The following is a 21,969-nucleotide window of genomic DNA, read 5'->3' as shown; positions in this document are numbered from 1 at the left end:
ATTACTATATAGTTTAAGGCAAAGACTTGTGTGAGACGATCTCACGGGCCGTATTTATGAGACAAATCTCTTATTTGGGTCATCAATAAAAAATTATTACTTTTTATGCTAAGAGTATTACTCTTTATTGTGATAATAGGGTTGATCCGTCTCACAGATGAAGATCAATAAGACGGTCTCACATGAAACTCACTCCTTGAATAAATGGAGTTGTTATCATCACCAATTAGTTCGTGTTTACAAAACTTAAATAAATTTAAAATTTCAACGTCCTTATATCAAGTAATAGATTAAAAGATTATTTAAGAAATCAAAATCCTACTCAATTTAAATAAAACAACAAACTAGTTGGTTAGCCACCCAAAATTAGTGAAACAAAGTCATCAACATTCTTAGCAGAACTCCCACCTTTCCCAACCGCTTCTTCAACCAATTCCTTCCATTTACAAGCGTTTCTTTTAAGCTCCTTCCCCTTATCTCCATGCACAACTTCTGCCACAAACTTGGCAACCTCTTCTTTCTTAATGTCGCCTGGGATCCGAACGCCTACGTTCCAAACATCCTCAATAAACTTCGCATTCGTCTGCTGATCACCCCACTGCGCCATTCCCATCATCGGCACACCGCAACTCAACGCCTCGAGAAAAGAATTCCACCCACAGTGTGTCATAAAACACGAGACAGCGGGATGAGCCAGGATCCGAGGCTGTGGGCACCATTTTACAATCAAACCTCGATCCCGGACGTTAGAAATGAAATCGGGAGGGAGCTTACTCTCTTCTGACGATCTTACTACCCACAAGAAATCACAATTGCTCATTATTAGGCCAAATGCAAGCTCCTCCATTTTTTCTTTTGGAAGCGCAGCAACACTTCCAAACGACACATAAAGGACTGAGTTTGCTTCTTTCGAGTCTAGCCATTCTATGCAGGCTTCTTCATCGGTTGGCTCGAAGATACTAATCATATGATCATTCTTCTGGTCGGAGATCACCTCGTTTGTCTGTGATAACGAGATCGTAGGGCCGATCGTCCTTATTGGCCATCTTCTAGACATCCACTCGATTACCTATATGTAAATCAAAAGAATTAAGATACGAACATTTCCAAGGTATGGAACCAAACTTGTTTTCTCTTCTCTCAAAATCCCATCTCATGTCAAACTAGAAAATGAAATTTCACGTAACTTGTGTAAATTTTAATTTGATGAGAGAGAGAAATGTTTTCAAAGTTTTTTTTATCATTGTTTAACACTACTTCCAGCATAAACCAAGTAATTTTGATTTTCAGAGCAAAGTAACTCGAAAGCCTATGCATTAAACAACACTACTATTAAACAAGGTTCTAAAAAACGTAAAGCGCGGATGTTTATTGCTCTAAGCTTTTCAAGCTTAAGCGAGATTAGAAAAGGCTTAAACGTGAAAAAATGTTTTTTATTTTTAGTGTAATTGTATTTATCTCAAACCAATGGATAGATAAAATAATACATGAATATCATAAATTTAAGTCTGGTGGATTAATTCTCATATTTATAAAAGCATAAAAATCTTAAAATTGCAATCTTTATTTGTTTTTGCAACTAGACTACATTAAAAAATACTAAATATTTGTCAAATCATTATCAGACATACTTAATCATAATTAAAAATTTAAAAATAAAGATCGAAATTATAAACCTAATTTATTATCTTAAAATAAAAAAACATAACTTCAAAATAAAAAAAAATTAAAAACAAATAGATTCGATTAAACACCTTAATTACACTTAATTCGGTCAAATTACATATTAACCGCTTTTCTCCGAAGCGAAGCGTACGCTTCGAAACGCTTCGCTTCAGCTTAAGCGGGCTTTTTGAACACTGCTATCAAGATAAGTTCATGTGTATCCGTAAAATTAATGAACTAGTTTAATTCATATATATAGCATAATCAAATGCATATAAAGAATTCTAATATTAATCACAACAATGATGAACAAATTAAAGACTTCTGCATGTCCTAAAATGTGAAACTTTACCTCATATTCAAGCTTGTCAAATGTGTTGAAAAAGATCCAATCGACTTCCTCAAGATTAGAGAACTGACCAGTAATAAAGTTCATTATAGTGTTATTAGGATCCATAACCTTCGGGAAGAGGGGCAACTCTCCGGTCTCGAGACGTGGCAGTCCAGGCATGGACACGACGCGATCTGCATCAGGAAACTTCAACAACCCATTTTTCAAATGATAGTACACAGCACAAACGGAGCAAGATTGAGTGAAAAACGACGCCGCTAGCAAGCCTCGTCCTCGAGCGATGTCCAGAACCCATGGCAAACAAGAATCATATATGATGGCTCTAGCGACAGAACCAGATTCAATCTGTTCGTCAAGAAAATTAGCCAAATTCTGTGAGACACATCGCTTGAAACGAGCGAGCATCTCTTCCGTGGTCTCCTTTCGATCCTTATCATCCTCGGAACCGTCGGATATAGCTTGAATGTTGATTGAGCTGCTGCATAAGGAACCTTTGGCTGATTTGGTTAAATGTGAGGTGGTTAGAATGGTGATATTCAAACCCTTCGAGGCTAAGAATTTGGAGAAGGCGAGGGAGGGACTTATGTGACCTTGTGCAGGGAAAGGGAGGACTAGAAGATTAAGGTTTCTTCTTCCATCTGCCGCCATTTTTTTATGTCTGCCGCTTCTTGTCTCTTTGTTGCCTCAGTACGGCTACTTCATCAAGAAACACGGGAAGCAACAAGAAGTTTTTTCTCCCACATTATCGTAATTTATTATACTCGTATGTTATTATATTATATTAATCGATTTATTTAAATAATTTCATTCCTGAATAAGCATTGAATGGCCCGAGCAGAGTTAATATGAAACAGCCAAAAATAGTTGACTTTCTTTTTCTTTTTTTATTTCAGGAAATTCAATGCCGTGGGTTTTCTTTTTTCTTTTAAATTGTTACTGCAAAACATGTAGGTTTTGTTTGTCGTGAGATGTTATAGCGAGTATATTATATAGATTAGAGGTCTAAAAAATTATCGACTCGAGCATATCGAAAAATATTTGGTTAGGATTTGAAGTGTTTGGGTTCATGTTAGATCGAGTTAAATGCGATATCTCTCTCAAAATATTTTTTGGTTTAGGATTGGCCTGGGTTGACGTGATTAAGATTCAGGTCACCCGTCAATCCGAACCAACCATACATGTTTTTTATTAAAGATTTTGGGCTAAAATTATAAGTGGTTATCTATTTATTTTCATTTTACGGTTAAAACCCGATACACACGCAGTTTGAAACATGAAAATTTTATGAATTTGTTTATAAATGAGAATGGATCAAGAAATAATGCAATAAATTATTCATGTTTCTAATGTTACTCAATAGAATTTGATCAATCCATTTTTCTGTAACTTTCCATTGATACCTGATAATGAAAAGTGTGGGGACTCGGACGCTAATCAAGTTCTTAATCACTTTCTGGGAATAATTAATCAATTATAAAGTAGGGTCTAAAATTTTTTTCCTTTTTAATACACAGCGGAAAAGTACTGTAATTTACCTCAAATTACATATTAAACATAAACATACAAATCTTGTATTATTTACATCTAGTCCAAAACTAGGTTCAACTACTGCAATCAAGTAATAAAACATATCTATATCCAAGTCCGGAATCACCACTCTAATCTCGATCTTTCTTCACCTCTGTGACCCTGAACCTGCCCCACCTGTTGTCATGCACACATACAAAACAAGACAACAGCCGGATAACTCCGGTGAGAGTAAATCCCAGTATAAACAATGTAAATATGCTGTGGGGACCCGGAAGCTAATCCATTCCTTAATCATCTTAAGGAATATTTAATCATTTATAATAAACAGGGTCTACAATTTTTTTTTTAAAATGCAAAGCGGAAACGTAATGTAATTAAATTCAATTACATATTAAACATGACATACAATTATTGTATAATCTACAATAATTCATCTAGGTTCAACTACATGTCCGTACTGAATCCTAAGTTGCTTCTGAAGCCCGGATCTCCACGCTATCTAGTCCAGCCTTGTTCTCTTCGTGACCCTGGTCCTATCCCCTGTTGCCATGCACACATACAAACAAGACAACAACCGGATAACTCCGGTGAGAATTACATTCTCAGTATAAATCATGTATACATGCAATCATATAAACAATATAAAAGCATATAACGGATAAGTCTAACATGTATCAAATCGGAACATGAATCAATACAATACTAAATCAAATTCTAAATATGTATCCTATTCAGGAACATAATCAATATCAAGAATAATTCTTATTCTAGACATGCACCAATATCAGGAACATAATCAATATCAAGAATATCTTCTATTCTAAACATGTACCAATATCAGGAACATAAATCAGTATTAATCAATACCATTCAATCTAGCTGTCACTCAGGCTAGTGACTCTACGTTTAGACTAGACTCAATCCTAGTCTAGGGATCCCGGTTTCCAAATGTGGTATTCCTATATCGAATTCCGTAATAGAAGGAACCGTATTCCTATTACTCGATATAACCAATATCCTGGTATTCCTATATCGAATTCCGTAATAGACGAATTCCCATTTCCTATTACTCGATATAACCAAACATCCGGTGTCCTGACATATCCGTCATGGACTGTAGCTCTATCGCTAATATCCTATCTTTAGACATCGTGCAATGTGCCCGTGGCGATTCCACCACTATCAGGCACTTCTGTCACAAGATAATTCGACGAATACCTGTTATCTAATATCAAGAGAACAAGTACATCAATCAACCCAATGCAAATATCAATGCAATAAGGTAAAGTATGTGATTTAGGGAAACTCGAGCCCAACCTCACTCGAGTTGTGCAATCCCAACTCAACATTAATTTATACCTTTATCTTCTCGCTCCGAAGAAGAAGAAGTCCTGACTCTATCTCGGTCCATTCCCAATCTGGTAATAACAATATCGAACAGATATAACATCAATAAACAACTCAGTTCAATACCTGTTCTGATCAATATTCAAATCACAATAAAATCTGATCAATGTCAAGTCAAGACATAATCTAATCCATATCGACAATATCACGATATAATCGAAATCACTACTGAATCTGATCAATATCAATTAACTGATGTTTCGACGGCATAACAATACTGTCTCGATAATCCCGTCAGTCCAAACATCACAGAGATAATACCAGAACTCGTAATCAATATCAATACCAGTCATAATCTCAATAACCATACATATCTGATATGAATTCTCAGTCAAATCGATTCCAAAATCATAACAGTTACATCAACAGTCCGTTCTTTAATCTGACTTCGATTCTATGATGTCTAACATGACAAGAACATCATATATGAATCCTATTCAATTCTGACAATATCATAGTTTCAAGACATGTCAAAACGTAGCAAAACTTACGTCCAGTTGTAGCCTACGTTGCTAGGAACTCGTTACTGAAGTCGGATTTAAAATCAGACGGACGGATTTCTCACAATCGCGATTTAAAGATTCAGGAACAATTTGGCCAAAGTTTTCCTTCGATTCTTGTTTCTGAAGGATTTGTTTTTAACGTTTGTATCTATATATATATATATATATACATCCACGTGCATGCAGCCAAACAAGTGGCGAATTTTCATCTTGCATGACTCGCGCTCGGGCGGTAAGAAATTACCGCTCGAGCACGACATCTTCTGTCCAACGCTCGGCGTATCACACTTTGGCGCTCGGGCGGTTAAAAACTACCGCCCGGGCGCCACACATTCTGCCCGAATATCAACTTGATCACCACTGGCGCTCGGACGGTAACTTTCTGCCGCTCGAGCGCCAGACGTTCTGTCCGACTTTTCCTTTTAGGGTGTATTGGCGCTCGGGCGGTTCTTTTCTACCGCTCGAGCGCCAGATGTTCTGTCCAACATCTTGGCTCACCATGCCACGACGCCCGGCTTCTTCATTCTAGTTCATATAACTTCAATCACCTTCATTAGTCCATGAATCATTTCAGATTACGGTAATCAAATTCTCGGGCATTACATTTCTCCCCCTCTAAGATATGATTTCGTCCCCGAAATCACAAGCAATTCACTCATGAAATACAGATAATCATATCAGATCTCAAATCAGATACAAGAAGGAGATATACAGGAATTGCAATAAACCCATATCCACGAAATCCCTCGAGATAGAATCAATCTCAGAACCATGGCTATACAACATCCGTATATACCAGTCAACCATTCCATAGCAAAGCAATATCCTTACCTGTTAATCCTATTCAAGGATAGATTCCACCTTTGGCCTCAAATACCAACAGTCATCGTCCGACGTTGGCTTATTAGTCTATGTCTTCTAATCTATCCAATCCGATCTCAGGTAACCCTGCAATATCATTTCCATACAAAGGAAAATAGCAGTTTTCACTGTACAATACTTCAACTAAAGCTATTTCGATACTCATCTAGTAGCTATTACCGTACAATATATCATAGAGTGACAAAACATCAGGTCACTAGTGCTAAAATCCAGCACTACATTTCCTGGATATCCTCCAGTATCTAGATAGTTCACTCTGACTATCCGTCAATCGAGAAATCATAGATAAAAATCATGATATACATTCTGCCAAAAGTACAAAATCAAACGAAATCACAGTCTGATAAAATCAACTTTGGCATTCAATACAATCTGACCCTCGTTTCTGACATACCTCTCAGTCGTCTGGTCACATTTGTACGTCATCCTGTACAATATAACATAGGCGGAGTTGAATAATCGTTCAATCATAACCACCTACTGGTACAATCTTGGCAAAATTTTGGTGATTCCATTACCAGATTCATAGAAATGTACTCCCATTTCTATTTAACAAAATCAATAATCGATATAACCAATCTCTTGGTTTCTATCTTCCTGTCTTCATCTGTCAGCGATTTGGACATTTAACTGATTTCATCTGTTTATATCAAAACTGTCTATTCGAATTACCACACATTTCCTGTTACCGGAATAGTACTGAATCTACTACTGTGTGAATCTGACAATACCTGTCATTCAAATTCGAATATCTGACACAAACCAATCAGCTAATAATATAAAATAAAATATTACCTACCTGGTATTCGGCTCTGACACACTGTTCTAACTATCAAAATCAAGTTCTGAACAGTCTAATCAAACTTCTGAACTGCTTTAATCTTCAAAATCAGTTCTGACTCAACTGAACTATATATCATCTCAACGGTTCATAACAATCGGTATCAAACACAGATTCAGAATGATAATAATATCGGATCAGATTCAAATATCAATACACAATTTCTGGCATTTCTGACATTTCTGAAGTTCTGGCATATTCAATGTCATTCTCAGCCACTGATCACGGTTTCCCTGTGCTATAATCAGCCAGTATACGATCTTCAGATATCACAGACTCTGAATACAATCTGTTACAATCAAGATTCATATCCGAACAATTCTGTATACAACAATTCCAGTTTCCATAATATTCAATACACTTCAACTGTTCGATTCAATTCAATCATACGCTGCGAATATATCAAATATCATAGATAAAACGAGCATAACATCAATAAAATATTTCTGAACACAGGGTTTACCACCCCATAAACGGAACTGAAGTACTTCCCAGAGAAACATATCATCAAATGTAACTCTAACTCTCAGGCAGTAAATCAATCAACTGATATCTCAATTCAGTCAGTATCAGTCTATAAGAAATTCGAAAATGAAACCAATACCTGGTATCAAATCAAGACTGAAATCACTTCCCATATACAGGACAAACCTGAAATCTCATCTGAAAGATTATAGCAAACTTCCTGCTACTAATGAATCAATCCCTCATAGGCTCAACTTCAGTAATCAACTGAATATATATATGGAATTTCTCCATCCCTTTCGATAATCATCGAATCATACATATATAATACGGATATCAAGGAGTTCAAAATCGAGAATTCCTACCGTATATCGTTTATTCCTTGGCCGTTTCAGGTCCAAATCTTACCATCTCCTGGCAAGAATTTATAATCATTCTGTACTTGTGCAATATATCAATATCAATCATGCAGTCATCTCAGACCATACAAGTACAACATCATCTGGTTCAATCTCATTCTCATCTTACTGTAGTATACAATATTTTACAGAAATTTCTGATATCAACATTTCTCCCCAAAAAGGTAAGAAATCGATACTACAGTACAACAACCTAACAGATGAAACATATATCAATGTAACTCAGTCAACGATAAGCGTAGAAAATGCATTAGTACATATCAATACATATGCAACATAATCATAAAAGATCAGTAACCGCCACCATGTCATCACATGTGTCCCAGGTCTGTTCCTCGATCACCCCATCCAGATGATCCAGCTCCCTAAAATCTTCGGGAACCTCTCTGTGGACAGACTTTAGCAAAGTGTCCATGCTGTCTACAGATATTGCATCTACCAGCCACTCCCTGGCATTGCTCCGAGGAATGTCTCCCTCCGCAAATCCTGCAATAAACTCCAGTATAACTCGGGCTAGAAATACTGGAGCTAGATGAACCACTCGGTCCACTTCCTAACTTCTTGAACTGTTTCTTTCGAGCTTTCAGCAAATCTTGCTTCCCACTCATGCTGCCACTATCAACTCCAAGAGGGGATGGCTGTGTCGGAGGTTGTATCGCACACCACCTTTCTAATTGTCTAATCAGACTCGCCTCCGCTCTCTTCGCTCTACTCAAGGCATCAACAAACTGGTAAGGTCGCTGCATATTCATCAATGCAACTACCTCCGAATTCAATCCTCTGATGAACTGATTCGTCACAGCTTCATCATTCCCAGCTACCTGAGGAGCAAAACGCAGTAGAGTAGAGAATTTAGCAACATATTCTTCAACATTCAGTTGACCCTGTCTCAAATTCTCAAACTCTGCTTGCTTATCCTCTCGATACGAAACTGAGAGAAATCTTCGGAAAAATTCAGTTCTGAACATGTCCCACGAAATCACTGTACCTCTCAGTTCTAATATTGTTTTGGTTGAAATCCACCAACTCCTGGCGGTTTCTCGTAACTGAATAGGCACCAGTTTGACTTTCTGTTCCTCTGTACAACCAATTAAATCTAACAGTATCTCTATGTCATCAAACCAGTTCTCACAATCTTCAGACGTCTCGATACCACTCAGAATCGGCGGCTGAAATAACTGAAACTCTTTCACCTTAATTTCCGTCTGAGTTTCTGATACATCTATCTGATCACACGAAGTACTACCCCTTTCTGGAATTCTCCTAGGAGGTATATCTGATGATCACAATAGTCAGTAATCACAGGAGATAAATCAATCTCAGTCCCTTTCTGATCAGCTTACCTCTGATCAAGAATTGGTTCTGATTCATTTTCAAATCAGATATATTACCAAATCAATTCAGATATTCAGGTAACATATATTTAAACGCAATAACACATGCTGGCATGCTAGCATACTCAATGTAAATCAACATAATACTATATCACATGCTAGCAATCAAAAGCAGGAAAGAAAACTCAGTCTACCCCGCTCACTCTTTTCTATCTCAGTGCGAAGGAACCTACAATTCAAGGACCTATAGCTCTGATACCACCTGTTGTGGGGACCCGGAAGCTAATCCATTCCTTAATCGTCTTAAGGAATATTTAATCATTTATAATAAACAGGGTCTACAATTTTTTTTTTAAAAATGAAAAGCGGAAACGTAATGTAATTAAATTCAATTACATATTAAACATGACATACAATTATTGTATAATCTGCAATAATTCATCTAGGTTCAACTACATGTCCGTACTGAATCCTAAGTTGCTTCTGAAGCCCGGATCTCCACGCTATCTAGTCCAGCCTTGTTCTCTTCGTGACCCTGGTCCTATCCCATGTTGCCATGCACACATACAAATAAGACAACAGCCGGATAACTCCGGTGAAAATTACATTCTCAGTATAAATAATGTATACATGCAATCATATAAACAATATAAAAGCATATAACGGATAAGTCTAACATGTATCAAATCGGAACATGAATCAATACAATACTAAATCAAGTTCTAAATATGTATCCTATTCAGGAACATAATCAATATCAAGAATAATTCTTATTCTAGACATGCACCAATATCAGGAACATAATCAATATCAAGAATATCTTCTATTCTAAACATGTACCAATATCAGGAACATAAATCAGTATTAATCAATACCATTCAATCTAGCTGTCACTCAGGCTAGTGACTCTACGTTTAGACTAGACTCAATCCTAGTCTAGGGATCCCGGTTTCCAAATGTGGTATTCCTATATCGAATTCCGTAATAGAAGGAACCGTATTCCTATTACTCGATATAACCAATATCCTGGTATTCCTATATCGAATTCCGTAATAGACGAATTCCCATTTCCTATTACTCGATATAACCAAACATCCGGTGTCCTGACATATCCGTCATGGACTGTAGCTCTATCGCTAATATCCTATCTTTAGACATCGTGCAATGTGCCCGTGGCGATTCCACCACTATCAGGCACTTCTGTCACAAGATAATTCGACGAATACCTGTTATCTAATATCAAGAGAACAAGTACATCAATCAACCCAATGCAAATATCAATGCAATAAGGTAAAGTATGTGATTTAGGGAAACTCGAGCCCAACCTCACTCGAGTTGTGCAATCCCAACTCAACATTAATTTATACCTTTATCTTCTCGCTCCGAAGAAGAAGAAGTCCCGACTCTATCTCGGTCCATTCCCAATCTGGTAATAACAATATCGAACAGATATAACATCAATAAACAACTCAGTTCAATACCTGTTCTGATCAATATTCAAATCACAATAAAATCTGATCAATGTCAAGTCAAGACATAATCTAATCCATATCGACAATATCACGATATAATCGAAATCACTACTGAATCTGATCAATATCAATTAACTGATGTTTCGACGGCATAACAATACTGTCTCGATAATCCCGTCAGTCCAAACATCACAGAGATAATACCAGAACTCGTAATCAATATCAATACCAGTCATAATCTCAATAACCATACATATCTGATATGAATTCTCAGTCAAATCGATTCCAAAATCATAACAGTTACATCAACAGTCCGTTCTTTAATCTGACTTCGATTCTATGATGTCTAACATGACAAGAACATCATATATGAATCCTATTCAATTCTGACAATATCATAGTTTCAAGACATGTCAAAACGTAGCAAAACTTACGTCCAGTTGTAGCCTACGTTGCTAGGAACTCGTTACTGAAGTCGGATTTAAAATCAGACGGACGGATTTCTCACAATCGCGATTTAAAGATTCAGGAACAATTTGGCCAAAGTTTTCCTTCGATTCTTGTTTCTGAAGGATTTGTTTTTAACGTTTGTATCTATATATATATATATATATACATCCACGTGCATGCAGCCAAACAAGTGGCGAATTTTCATCTTGCATGACTCGCGCTCGGGCGGTAAGAAATTACCGCTCGAGCACGACATCTTCTGTCCAACGCTCGGCGTATCACACTTTGGCGCTCGGGCGGTTAAAAACTACCGCCCGGGCGCCACACATTCTGCCCGAATATCAACTTGATCACCACTGGCGCTCGGGCGGTAACTTTCTGCCGCTCGAGCGCCAGACGTTCTGTCCGACTTTTCCTTTTAGGGTGTATTGGCGCTCGGGCGGTTCTTTTCTACCGCTCGAGCGCCAGATGTTCTGTCCAACATCTTGGCTCACCATGCCACGACGCCCGGCTTCTTCATTCTAGTTCATATAACTTCAATCACCTTCATTAGTCCATGAATCATTTCAGATTACGGTAATCAAATTCTCGGGCATTACATTTCTCCCCCTCTAAGATATGATTTCGTCCCCGAAATCACAAGCAATTCACTCATGAAATACAGATAATCATATCAGATCTCAAATCAGATACAAGAAGGAGATATACAGGAATTGCAATAAACCCATATCCACGAAATCCCTCGAGATAGAATCAATCTCAGAACCATGGCTATACAACATCCGTATATACCAGTCAACCATTCCATAGCAAAGCAATATCCTTACCTGTTAATCCTATTCAAGGATAGATTCCACCTTTGGCCTCAAATACCAACAGTCATCGTCCGACGTTGGCTTATTAGTCTATGTCTTCTAATCTATCCAATCCGATCTCAGGTAACCCTGCAATATCATTTCCATACAAAGGAAAATAGCAGTTTTCACTGTACAATACTTCAACTAAAGCTATTTCGATACTCATCTAGTAGCTATTACCGTACAATATATCATAGAGTGACAAAACATCAGGTCACTAGTGCTAAAATCCAGCACTACATTTCCTGGATATCCTCCAGTATCTAGATAGTTCACTCTGACTATCCGTCAATCGAGAAATCATAGATAAAAATCATGATATACATTCTGCCAAAAGTACAAAATCAAACGAAATCACAGTCTGATAAAATCAACTTTGGCATTCAATACAATCTGACCCTCGTTTCTGACATACCTCTCAGTCGTCTGGTCACATTTGTACGTCATCCTGTACAATATAACATAGGCGGAGTTGAATAATCGTTCAATCATAACCACCTACTGGTACAATCTTGGCAAAATTTTGGTGATTCCATTACCAGATTCATAGAAATGTACTCCCATTTCTATTTAACAAAATCAATAATCGATATAACCAATCTCTTGGTTTCTATCTTCCTGTCTTCATCTGTCAGCGATTTGGACATTTAACTGATTTCATCTGTTTATATCAAAACTGTCTATTCGAATTACCACACATTTCCTGTTACCGGAATAGTACTGAATCTACTACTGTGTGAATCTGACAATACCTGTCATTCAAATTCGAATATCTGACACAAACCAATCAGCTAATAATATAAAATAAAATATTACCTACCTGGTATTCGGCTCTGACACACTGTTCTAACTATCAAAATCAAGTTCTGAACAGTCTAATCAAACTTCTGAACTGCTTTAATCTTCAAAATCAGTTCTGACTCAACTGAACTATATATCATCTCAACGGTTCATAACAATCGGTATCAAACACAGATTCAGAATGATAATAATATCGGATCAGATTCAAATATCAATACACAATTTCTGGCATTTCTGACATTTCTGAAGTTCTGGCATATTCAATGTCATTCTCAGCCACTGATCACGGTTTCCCTGTGCTATAATCAGCCAGTATACGATCTTCAGATATCACAGACTCTGAATACAATCTGTTACAATCAAGATTCATATCCGAACAATTCTGTATACAACAATTCCAGTTTCCATAATATTCAATACACTTCAACTGTTCGATTCAATTCAATCATACGCTGCGAATATATCAAATATCATAGATAAAACGAGCATAACATCAATAAAATATTTCTGAACACAGGGTTTACCACCCCATAAACGGAACTGAAGTACTTCCCAGAGAAACATATCATCAAATGTAACTCTAACTCTCAGGCAGTAAATCAATCAACTGATATCTCAATTCAGTCAGTATCAGTCTATAAGAAATTCGAAAATGAAACCAATACCTGGTATCAAATCAAGACTGAAATCACTTCCCATATACAGGACAAACCTGAAATCTCATCTGAAAGATTATAGCAAACTTCCTGCTACTAATGAATCAATCCCTCATAGGCTCAACTTCAGTAATCAACTGAATATATATATGGAATTTCTCCATCCCTTTCGATAATCATCGAATCATACATATATAATACGGATATCAAGGAGTTCAAAATCGAGAATTCCTACCGTATATCGTTTATTCCTTGGCCGTTTCAGGTCCAAATCTTACCATCTCCTGGCAAGAATTTATAATCATTCTGTACTTGTGCAATATATCAATATCAATCATGCAGTCATCTCAGACCATACAAGTACAACATCATCTGGTTCAATCTCATTCTCATCTTACTGTAGTATACAATATTTTACAGAAATTTCTGATATCAACATTTCTCCCCAAAAAGGTAAGAAATCGATACTACAGTACAACAACCTAACAGATGAAACATATATCAATGTAACTCAGTCAACGATAAGCGTAGAAAATGCATTAGTACATATCAATACATATGCAACATAATCATAAAAGATCAGTAACCGCCACCATGTCATCACATGTGTCCCAGGTCTGTTCCTCGATCACCCCATCCAGATGATCCAGCTCCCTAAAATCTTCGGGAACCTCTCTGTGGACAGACTTTAGCAAAGTGTCCATGCTGTCTACAGATATTGCATCTACCAGCCACTCCCTGGCATTGCTCCGAGGAATGTCTCCCTCCGCAAATCCTGCAATAAACTCCAGTATAACTCGGGCTAGAAATACTGGAGCTAGATGAACCACTCGGTCCACTTCCTAACTTCTTGAACTGTTTCTTTCGAGCTTTCAGCAAATCTTGCTTCCCACTCATGCTGCCACTATCAACTCCAAGAGGGGATGGCTGTGTCGGAGGTTGTATCGCACACCACCTTTCTAATTGTCTAATCAGACTCGCCTCCGCTCTCTTCGCTCTACTCAAGGCATCAACAAACTGGTAAGGTCGCTGCATATTCATCAATGCAACTACCTCCGAATTCAATCCTCTGATGAACTGATTCGTCACAGCTTCATCATTCCCAGCTACCTGAGGAGCAAAACGCAGTAGAGTAGAGAATTTAGCAACATATTCTTCAACATTCAGTTGACCCTGTCTCAAATTCTCAAACTCTGCTTGCTTATCCTCTCGATACGAAACTGAGAGAAATCTTCGGAAAAATTCAGTTCTGAACATGTCCCACGAAATCACTGTACCTCTCAGTTCTAATATTGTTTTGGTTGAAATCCACCAACTCCTGGCGGTTTCTCGTAACTGAATAGGCACCAGTTTGACTTTCTGTTCCTCTGTACAACCAATTAAATCTAACAGTATCTCTATGTCATCAAACCAGTTCTCACAATCTTCAGACGTCTCGATACCACTCAGAATCGGCGGCTGAAATAACTGAAACTCTTTCACCTTAATTTCCGTCTGAGTTTCTGATACATCTATCTGATCACACGAAGTACTACCCCTTTCTGGAATTCTCCTAGGAGGTATATCTGATGATCACAATAGTCAGTAATCACAGGAGATAAATCAATCTCAGTCCCTTTCTGATCAGCTTACCTCTGATCAAGAATTGGTTCTGATTCATTTTCAAATCAGATATATTACCAAATCAATTCAGATATTCAGGTAACATATATTTAAACGCAATAACACATGCTGGCATGCTAGCATACTCAATGTAAATCAACATAATACTATATCACATGCTAGCAATCAAAAGCAGGAAAGAAAACTCAGTCTACCCCGCTCACTCTTTTCTATCTCAGTGCGAAGGAACCTACAATTCAAGGACCTATAGCTCTGATACCACCTGTTGTGGGGACCCGGAAGCTAATCCATTCCTTAATCGTCTTAAGGAATATTTAATCATTTATAATAAACAGGGTCTACAATTTTTTTTTAAAAAATGAAAAGCGGAAACGTAATGTAATTAAATTCAATTACATATTAAACATGACATACAATTATTGTATAATCTGCAATAATTCATCTAGGTTCAACTACATGTCCGTACTGAATCCTAAGTTGCTTCTGAAGCCCGGATCTCCACGCTATCTAGTCCAGCCTTGTTCTCTTCGTGACCCTGGTCCTATCCCATGTTGCCATGCACACATACAAATAAGACAACAGCCGGATAACTCCGGTGAGAATTACATTCTCAGTATAAATAATGTATACATGCAATCATATAAACAATATAAAAGCATATAACGGATAAGTCTAACATGTATCAAATCGGAACATGAATCAATACAATACTAAATCAAGTTCTAAATATGTATCCTATTCAGGAACATAATCAATATCAAGAATAATTCTTATTCTAGACATGCACCAATATCAGGAACATAATCAATATCAAGAATATCTTCTATTCTAAACATGTACCAATATCAGGAACATAAATCAGTATTAATCAATACCATTCAATCTAGCTGTCACTCAGGCTAGTGACTCTACGTTTAGACTAGATTCAATCTTAGTCTAGGGATCCCGGTTTCCAAATGTGGTATTCCTATATCGAATTCCGTAATAGAAGGAACCGTATTCCTATTACTCGATATAACCAATATCCTGGTATTCCTATATCGAATTCCGTAATAGACGAATTCCCATTTCCTATTACTCGATATAACCAAACATCCGGTGTCCTGACATATCCGTCATGGACTGTAGCTCTATCGCTAATATCCTATATTGAGACATCGTGCAATGTGCCCGTGGCGATTCCACCACTATCAGGCACTTCTGTCAAAAGATAATTCGACGAATACCTGTTATCTAATATCAAGAGAACAAGTACATCAATCAACCCAATGCAAATATCAATGCAATAAGGTAAAGTATGTGATTTAGGGAAACTCGAGCCCAACCTCACTCGAGTTGTGCAATCCCAACTCAACATTAATTTATACCTTTATCTTCTCGCTCCGAAGAAGAAGAAGTCCCGACTCTATCTCGGTCCATTCCCAATCTGGTAATAACAATATCGAACAGATATAACATCAATAAACAACTCAGTTCAATACCTGTTCTGATCAATATTCAAATCACAATAAAATCTGATCAATGTCAAGTCAAGACATAATCTAATCCATATCGACAATATCACGATATAATCGAAATCACTACTGAATCTGATCAATATCAATTAACTGATGTTTCGACGGCATAACAATACTGTCTCGATAATCCCGTCAGTCCAAACATCACAGAGATAATACCAGAACTCGTAATCAATATCAATACCAGTCATAATCTCAATAACCATACATAACTGATATGAATTCTCAGTCAAATCGATTCCAAAATCATAACATTTACATCAACAGTCCGTTCTTTAATCTGACTTCGATTCTATGATGTCTAACATGACAAGAACATCATATATGAATCCTATTCAATTCTGAAAATATCATAGTTTCAAGACATGTCAAAACGTAGCAAAACTTACGTCCAGTTGTAGCCTACGTTGCTAGGAACTCGTTACTGAAGTCGGATTTAAAATCAGACGGACGGATTTCTCACAATCGCGATTTAAAGATTCAGGAACAATTTGGCCAAAGTTTTCCTTCGATTTTTGTTTCTGAAGGATTTGTTTTTAACGTTTGTATCTATATATATATATATATACATCCACGTGCATGCAGCCAAACAAGTGGCGAATTTTCATCTTGCATGACTCGCGCTCGGGCGGTAAGAAATTACCGCTCGAGCGCGACATCTTCTGTCCAACGCTCGGCGTATCACACTTTGGCGCTCGGGCGGTAAAAAACTACCGCCCGGGCGCCACACATTCTGCCCGAATATCAACTTGATCACCACTGGCGCTCGGGCGGTAACTTTCTGCCGCTCGAGCGCCAGACGTTCTGTCCGACTTTTCCTTTTAGGGTGTATTGGCGCTCGGGCGGTTCTTTTCTACCGCTCGAACGCCAGATGTTCTGTCCAACATCTTGGCTCACCATGCCACGACGCCCGGCTTCTTCATTCTAGTTCATATAACTTCAATCACCTTCATTAGTCCATAAATCATTTCAGATTACGGTAATCAAATTCTCGGGCATTACATATGCAATCATATAAAAACATATATAAAAGCACATAATCAATATTCATAACATGTATCAAATCAGAAACATAAATCAATATCAAGCAATTAATCACACTCAGACTCAAACTTAAACAACGCGTCGTCTCAGACTCGACTCAACTCTAACCTAGGGATCCCAATATCTGGATATTGATAATTATATTGAATCTCAGCCGATGGGAATGAATCAATTCCTACACGACATCGATATAATTCATATATCCAGTGTCTGGGCGAAACAGCCTCAGAATTGACGAATAAGTCAAGAATTAAGCGAATCAGCCAATACTAGACGAATCAGCCAGTAATTAAGCAAATCAGCCAAAGTTTAGACGAATCAGTCAATAACTAGACGAATCAGCCAATAACTAAACGACTCAGTAATCAACACATACATTGGCTATGAATCAATAGCCTACCAACAGAAATTTCATCAATCGCAAGTATCAATGCAATAATTAAGGTATGTGATTTAGGGAGACTCGAGTCAAACCTCACTCGAGTTGTGCAATCCCAACTCAACATTAATTTATACCTTTCTTTCTGATAATCTGGCTCTGTCGAAGTCTCGAACCCCAAGCCTGTCAATACTCAATCTGACAATAACGATATCAAGGGTACTGTATCAATACACCATTCAATCAGTACTGGATATAATCAGAATTCAATCAAATTCTGTTTCAATAACATAACGTCATAATTTCAATATATCCAGCGCTACCATATCAGTCAGATATCAATCACAACATCTCATAATCAATAACAACTCACTTCTTATATCAATTCTCAATCAACTCAATTCAGAAACTCATAACAATTCCATATGGTATTTATTCCTCAGTCTGGTTTCGATTATACGATGTTTAACATGCCAAGAACATCATATATAAATCATATCAGATTCTGACAATACCATAATTTCAGAACATATCAAAACGTAGCAAAACTTACGTCCAGTCGTAGCATACGTCGATAAGAACTCAATACCAAAGTCGGATTCAAAATCGGATAGACGGATTTCTCACAAAAGGCGTAAGGATTTTCAACCCTTTTTCAGAAACCTTTTCTCGATTCTTGCTTTTCATCTGAAGGAACTTAAATGATATACATGTATATATATCTCCACTTGCATGATAGAGAAATGTGTCTCGTTTTTCTTAACTTTCAGTCGGCGCTCGGGCGGTAAGAAAGTACCGCTCGGGCGCCGAGCGTTCTGCCCGATTTCGAGACTTATCATGCATTGGCGCTCGGGCTGTAATATTCTACCGCTCGGGCGCCACATCTTCTGCCCGAGACACATTGCTGTTGAACATGGGCGCTCGGGCGGTCAGAAACTACCGCTCGCGCGCCACTAGTTTTGTCCAATTTTGTATAATTCATCTACTTGGCCCCGTTCGGTCTCGGCATAATGCATCTATAATTATATCAGATTACGTTAATCATCTCATATTACATTAATCAAATTCTTAGGCATTACATTTCTTCCCCCCCCCCCCCCCCCCCTAAGATACGATTCCGTCCTCGAAATCACAGGCATTCAACTCATATCATAATAATGTATATCAGAAGAAGCTCAATCAAATAACTCATATCAACGAATTAACTCTGGGAATCTCTATCTCATATCTGACTCAGTTTCCCAAGTAGCTTCTTCAATGACATGACGACTCCACTGAACTTTCACAAGTGGAATAGTGTTCATTCTGAGCGGCTTATTCTTTCCGATCAAGAATCTGAATCGGCTTTTCGAAATAACTCAATGTCTCATCCCAATAAAGAGGAAATCCACATTTCTTCCCGTACAACACTTCGAAGAAGTCCATTTCAATACCCGTCTGATATCTGTTGTTGTACGAAAACTCACCAAGTGGCAATGCATCTTGCCGACTAGTGCTAAAATCAAGCACTACTATTCTCAGCATCTCCTCCAATGTATGGATCGTCTGCTCAGACTATCCCTCGGTCTGTGGATAATATGCGGTACTAAAATGTAACTTCGTACCTAGAGCCTGCTGCAAACTCTGCCAGAAGTGCGATGTAAACCGAGGACCACGGTCTAAAACAATCGACTTTGGCACTCCATGCAGTCTGCCCACCTCTCTAACATAATTCTCAGCCATCTAGTCATATCTGTACGTCTACTTGTACGGAATAAAGCATGCGGATTTGGTTAATCTGTCAATCACAACCCAAATCGCATCACGACCCCGGGAGGATCTCAGTAATTTCATTACAAAATCCATGGAAATGTGATCTCATTTCCTTTCAGGAATGGATAAACTCTGTAACCATCCTCCGGGTTTCTTTCTCTCCGTCTTTCTCTGTTGGCAGTTCAGACATTTGGCTACAAATTCAGCAATATCAGCTTTCATTTGTTTCTACCAAAACGGTCTTTCAAATCATTATCCATTTTTCTGTGGTCTACTATCTGATTCAAACACAGATTCAGAACAACATCAATATTTAATCAGATTCAAAACATCGCTCATCGGTACTGATCTGCTAAACTCATACAACCGCAATTATCTGACACTGATATTCACCTCGGCCAACTAATTACAGTTTATTTCTGTTAAAATAAACAGATATATCATCCTCGGATATAACACCCCCTGAATGCAATCTGTCTCAATCAGGATTTACCAATTCAACAGTTTCTGATATCTAATCAAGGCTAAAATCAATCTTTCTTACTGAAATCAGATCTGAAATCTTATCGGGGAAATACATCAATAACTTTCATATCATGGGTAAATCAGCCAATGATAGACTCAACTTCAGTAAATCACTGAATACATAAGGAGTCTCTCTTCTCCTTTCTGTAATACTCGAGTCATGGATAGTACAGATTATCAAAGGAATTCTCAATCTAGAATCCTTATCGTACAATATTCATCTCTTGGCCATCTCAGGTCCGATTCTCACCATGTTCTGGAATTAATCTAGGGTAGCTCTGTACTTGGTCAGCATATCAATATCAGTAATGCAGTCCCAAAGTCAGACAACACTAGTACAATACCAGCTACCACACGACCTAATTCGATCTCATTCTCATTCTACTGCAGTATACGTCATTTTACAGAATTCACTGATATAAAAACTCTCCTCAACGGAGCAAAGATATACACTACAGTAAATAAATACTCAGCAGGCAATGCATGACTCAATGCAAATCATTCAGAAATAAATATATGTGAAGCACCTGTATCTATCAATACAAAAACAGGGTAACTATATCAAGAACAGTTACCTGCAACATCACTCATCTGGTGCTTCCTGAGCCTGCTCCTCGGTCAAAACAAATAATCTGGCCTGCTGTCTAGGAGGCTGGCCAACTATCTGGCTTCCTCCTGGCCTCTGCTGTGACTGAGATGGTGCTGGCTGCAATGAATGAACAGCAGCTGATTGTCTACTCCACTCTGCCCCTGATCCAGATGGTTCGGCTCCCTGAGATCTTCGAGAACCCTTCTGTTGACACATTCTGGAAAAATGCCCCTGTTGTTTGCAAAAGTGGCAGCTACCAAGTACTCCTTGGCATTGCTCAGTGGGATGTCTCCCTCCACAAGTTCCACAGTAAGCCCCAGTATAACTCTGTTGGGGACAACTGGAACTAGAAGAACTGCCGCCAGACTTCTTAAACTGCTTTCCTCTAGCCTTCAGAAAATCTTTCTTTCCACCACTACTATTGTCACTCTCGAATCGGGGAGGTGGTTGCGGTGGTCTCCATACTGATGCTTTAAGATTTTCTAAACAATTGTTTCTTTTGTTGATTAATTAAGGTTTTGTCCGATTTTACCGGTGCAGGCAAATAGACACATGTCAAGATCCTATTCTGGCTCAAAATCCAATATTTAATACACGTTAAGATCTTAGTCTGTGTAGACAGTGTTTGAACGGATATGATGAAACAAATAATTAATTAATAGTTTAGACAATTATTATTAGACTGTAATATTTAGTTATTTAAATCTATGAAACATAATTATCATATTTAGTCTAAGCTTTGTTATCACGTGTTTAAATTAAAATATTGTTATTATTATGTTTATGTGTATTGAATTTGTTTATTTTAATTCAATTATTTTGTTAAAAATAAAAAAAAAATTATTAATGTTTTATTAAAAAATCAAATAAGGTTGTTCGGCTTTGGTCGGGTTCCGATCTAGAGTT

General features: G+C 37.7%; 1 protein-coding gene across 1 annotated transcript; it reads right to left on the bottom strand.

Moving 5' to 3' along the window:
- Positions 1-239: 239 nt before the first annotated feature.
- Positions 240-2,743, bottom strand: LOC140809547 (UDP glycosyltransferase 9-like). The gene is made up of 2 exons (XM_073167203.1): positions 2,018-2,743; positions 240-1,069 (listed from the first exon to the last, which is right to left on the bottom strand). The coding sequence occupies exons 1-2, from the start codon at positions 2,663-2,665 to the stop codon at positions 353-355; spliced, it is 1,365 nt and encodes a 454-aa protein (XP_073023304.1). The 5' UTR covers positions 2,666-2,743; the 3' UTR covers positions 240-352.
- Positions 2,744-21,969: the final 19,226 nt, after the last annotated feature.

The sequence above is a fragment of the Primulina eburnea genome, chromosome 13 (genome assembly GCF_022965805.1).
Source record: "Primulina eburnea isolate SZY01 chromosome 13, ASM2296580v1, whole genome shotgun sequence".
NCBI lineage: Eukaryota > Viridiplantae > Streptophyta > Magnoliopsida > Lamiales > Gesneriaceae > Primulina > Primulina eburnea.
This window is presented reverse-complemented; position numbering and strand designations above follow the sequence as displayed.

What these genes read in the sequence shown, in the direction of transcription:
- LOC140809547 (XM_073167203.1), bottom strand. Translation starts at nt 2,665, where the DNA reads ATGGCGGCAGATGGAAGAAGAAACCTTAATCTTCTAGTCCTCCCTTTC. An exon ending in TTGACAAGCTTGAATATGAG is followed by an intron (nt 1,070 to 2,017) that starts GTAAAGTTTCAC and finishes ATTTACATATAG; the next exon opens with GTAATCGAGTGGATGTCTAG.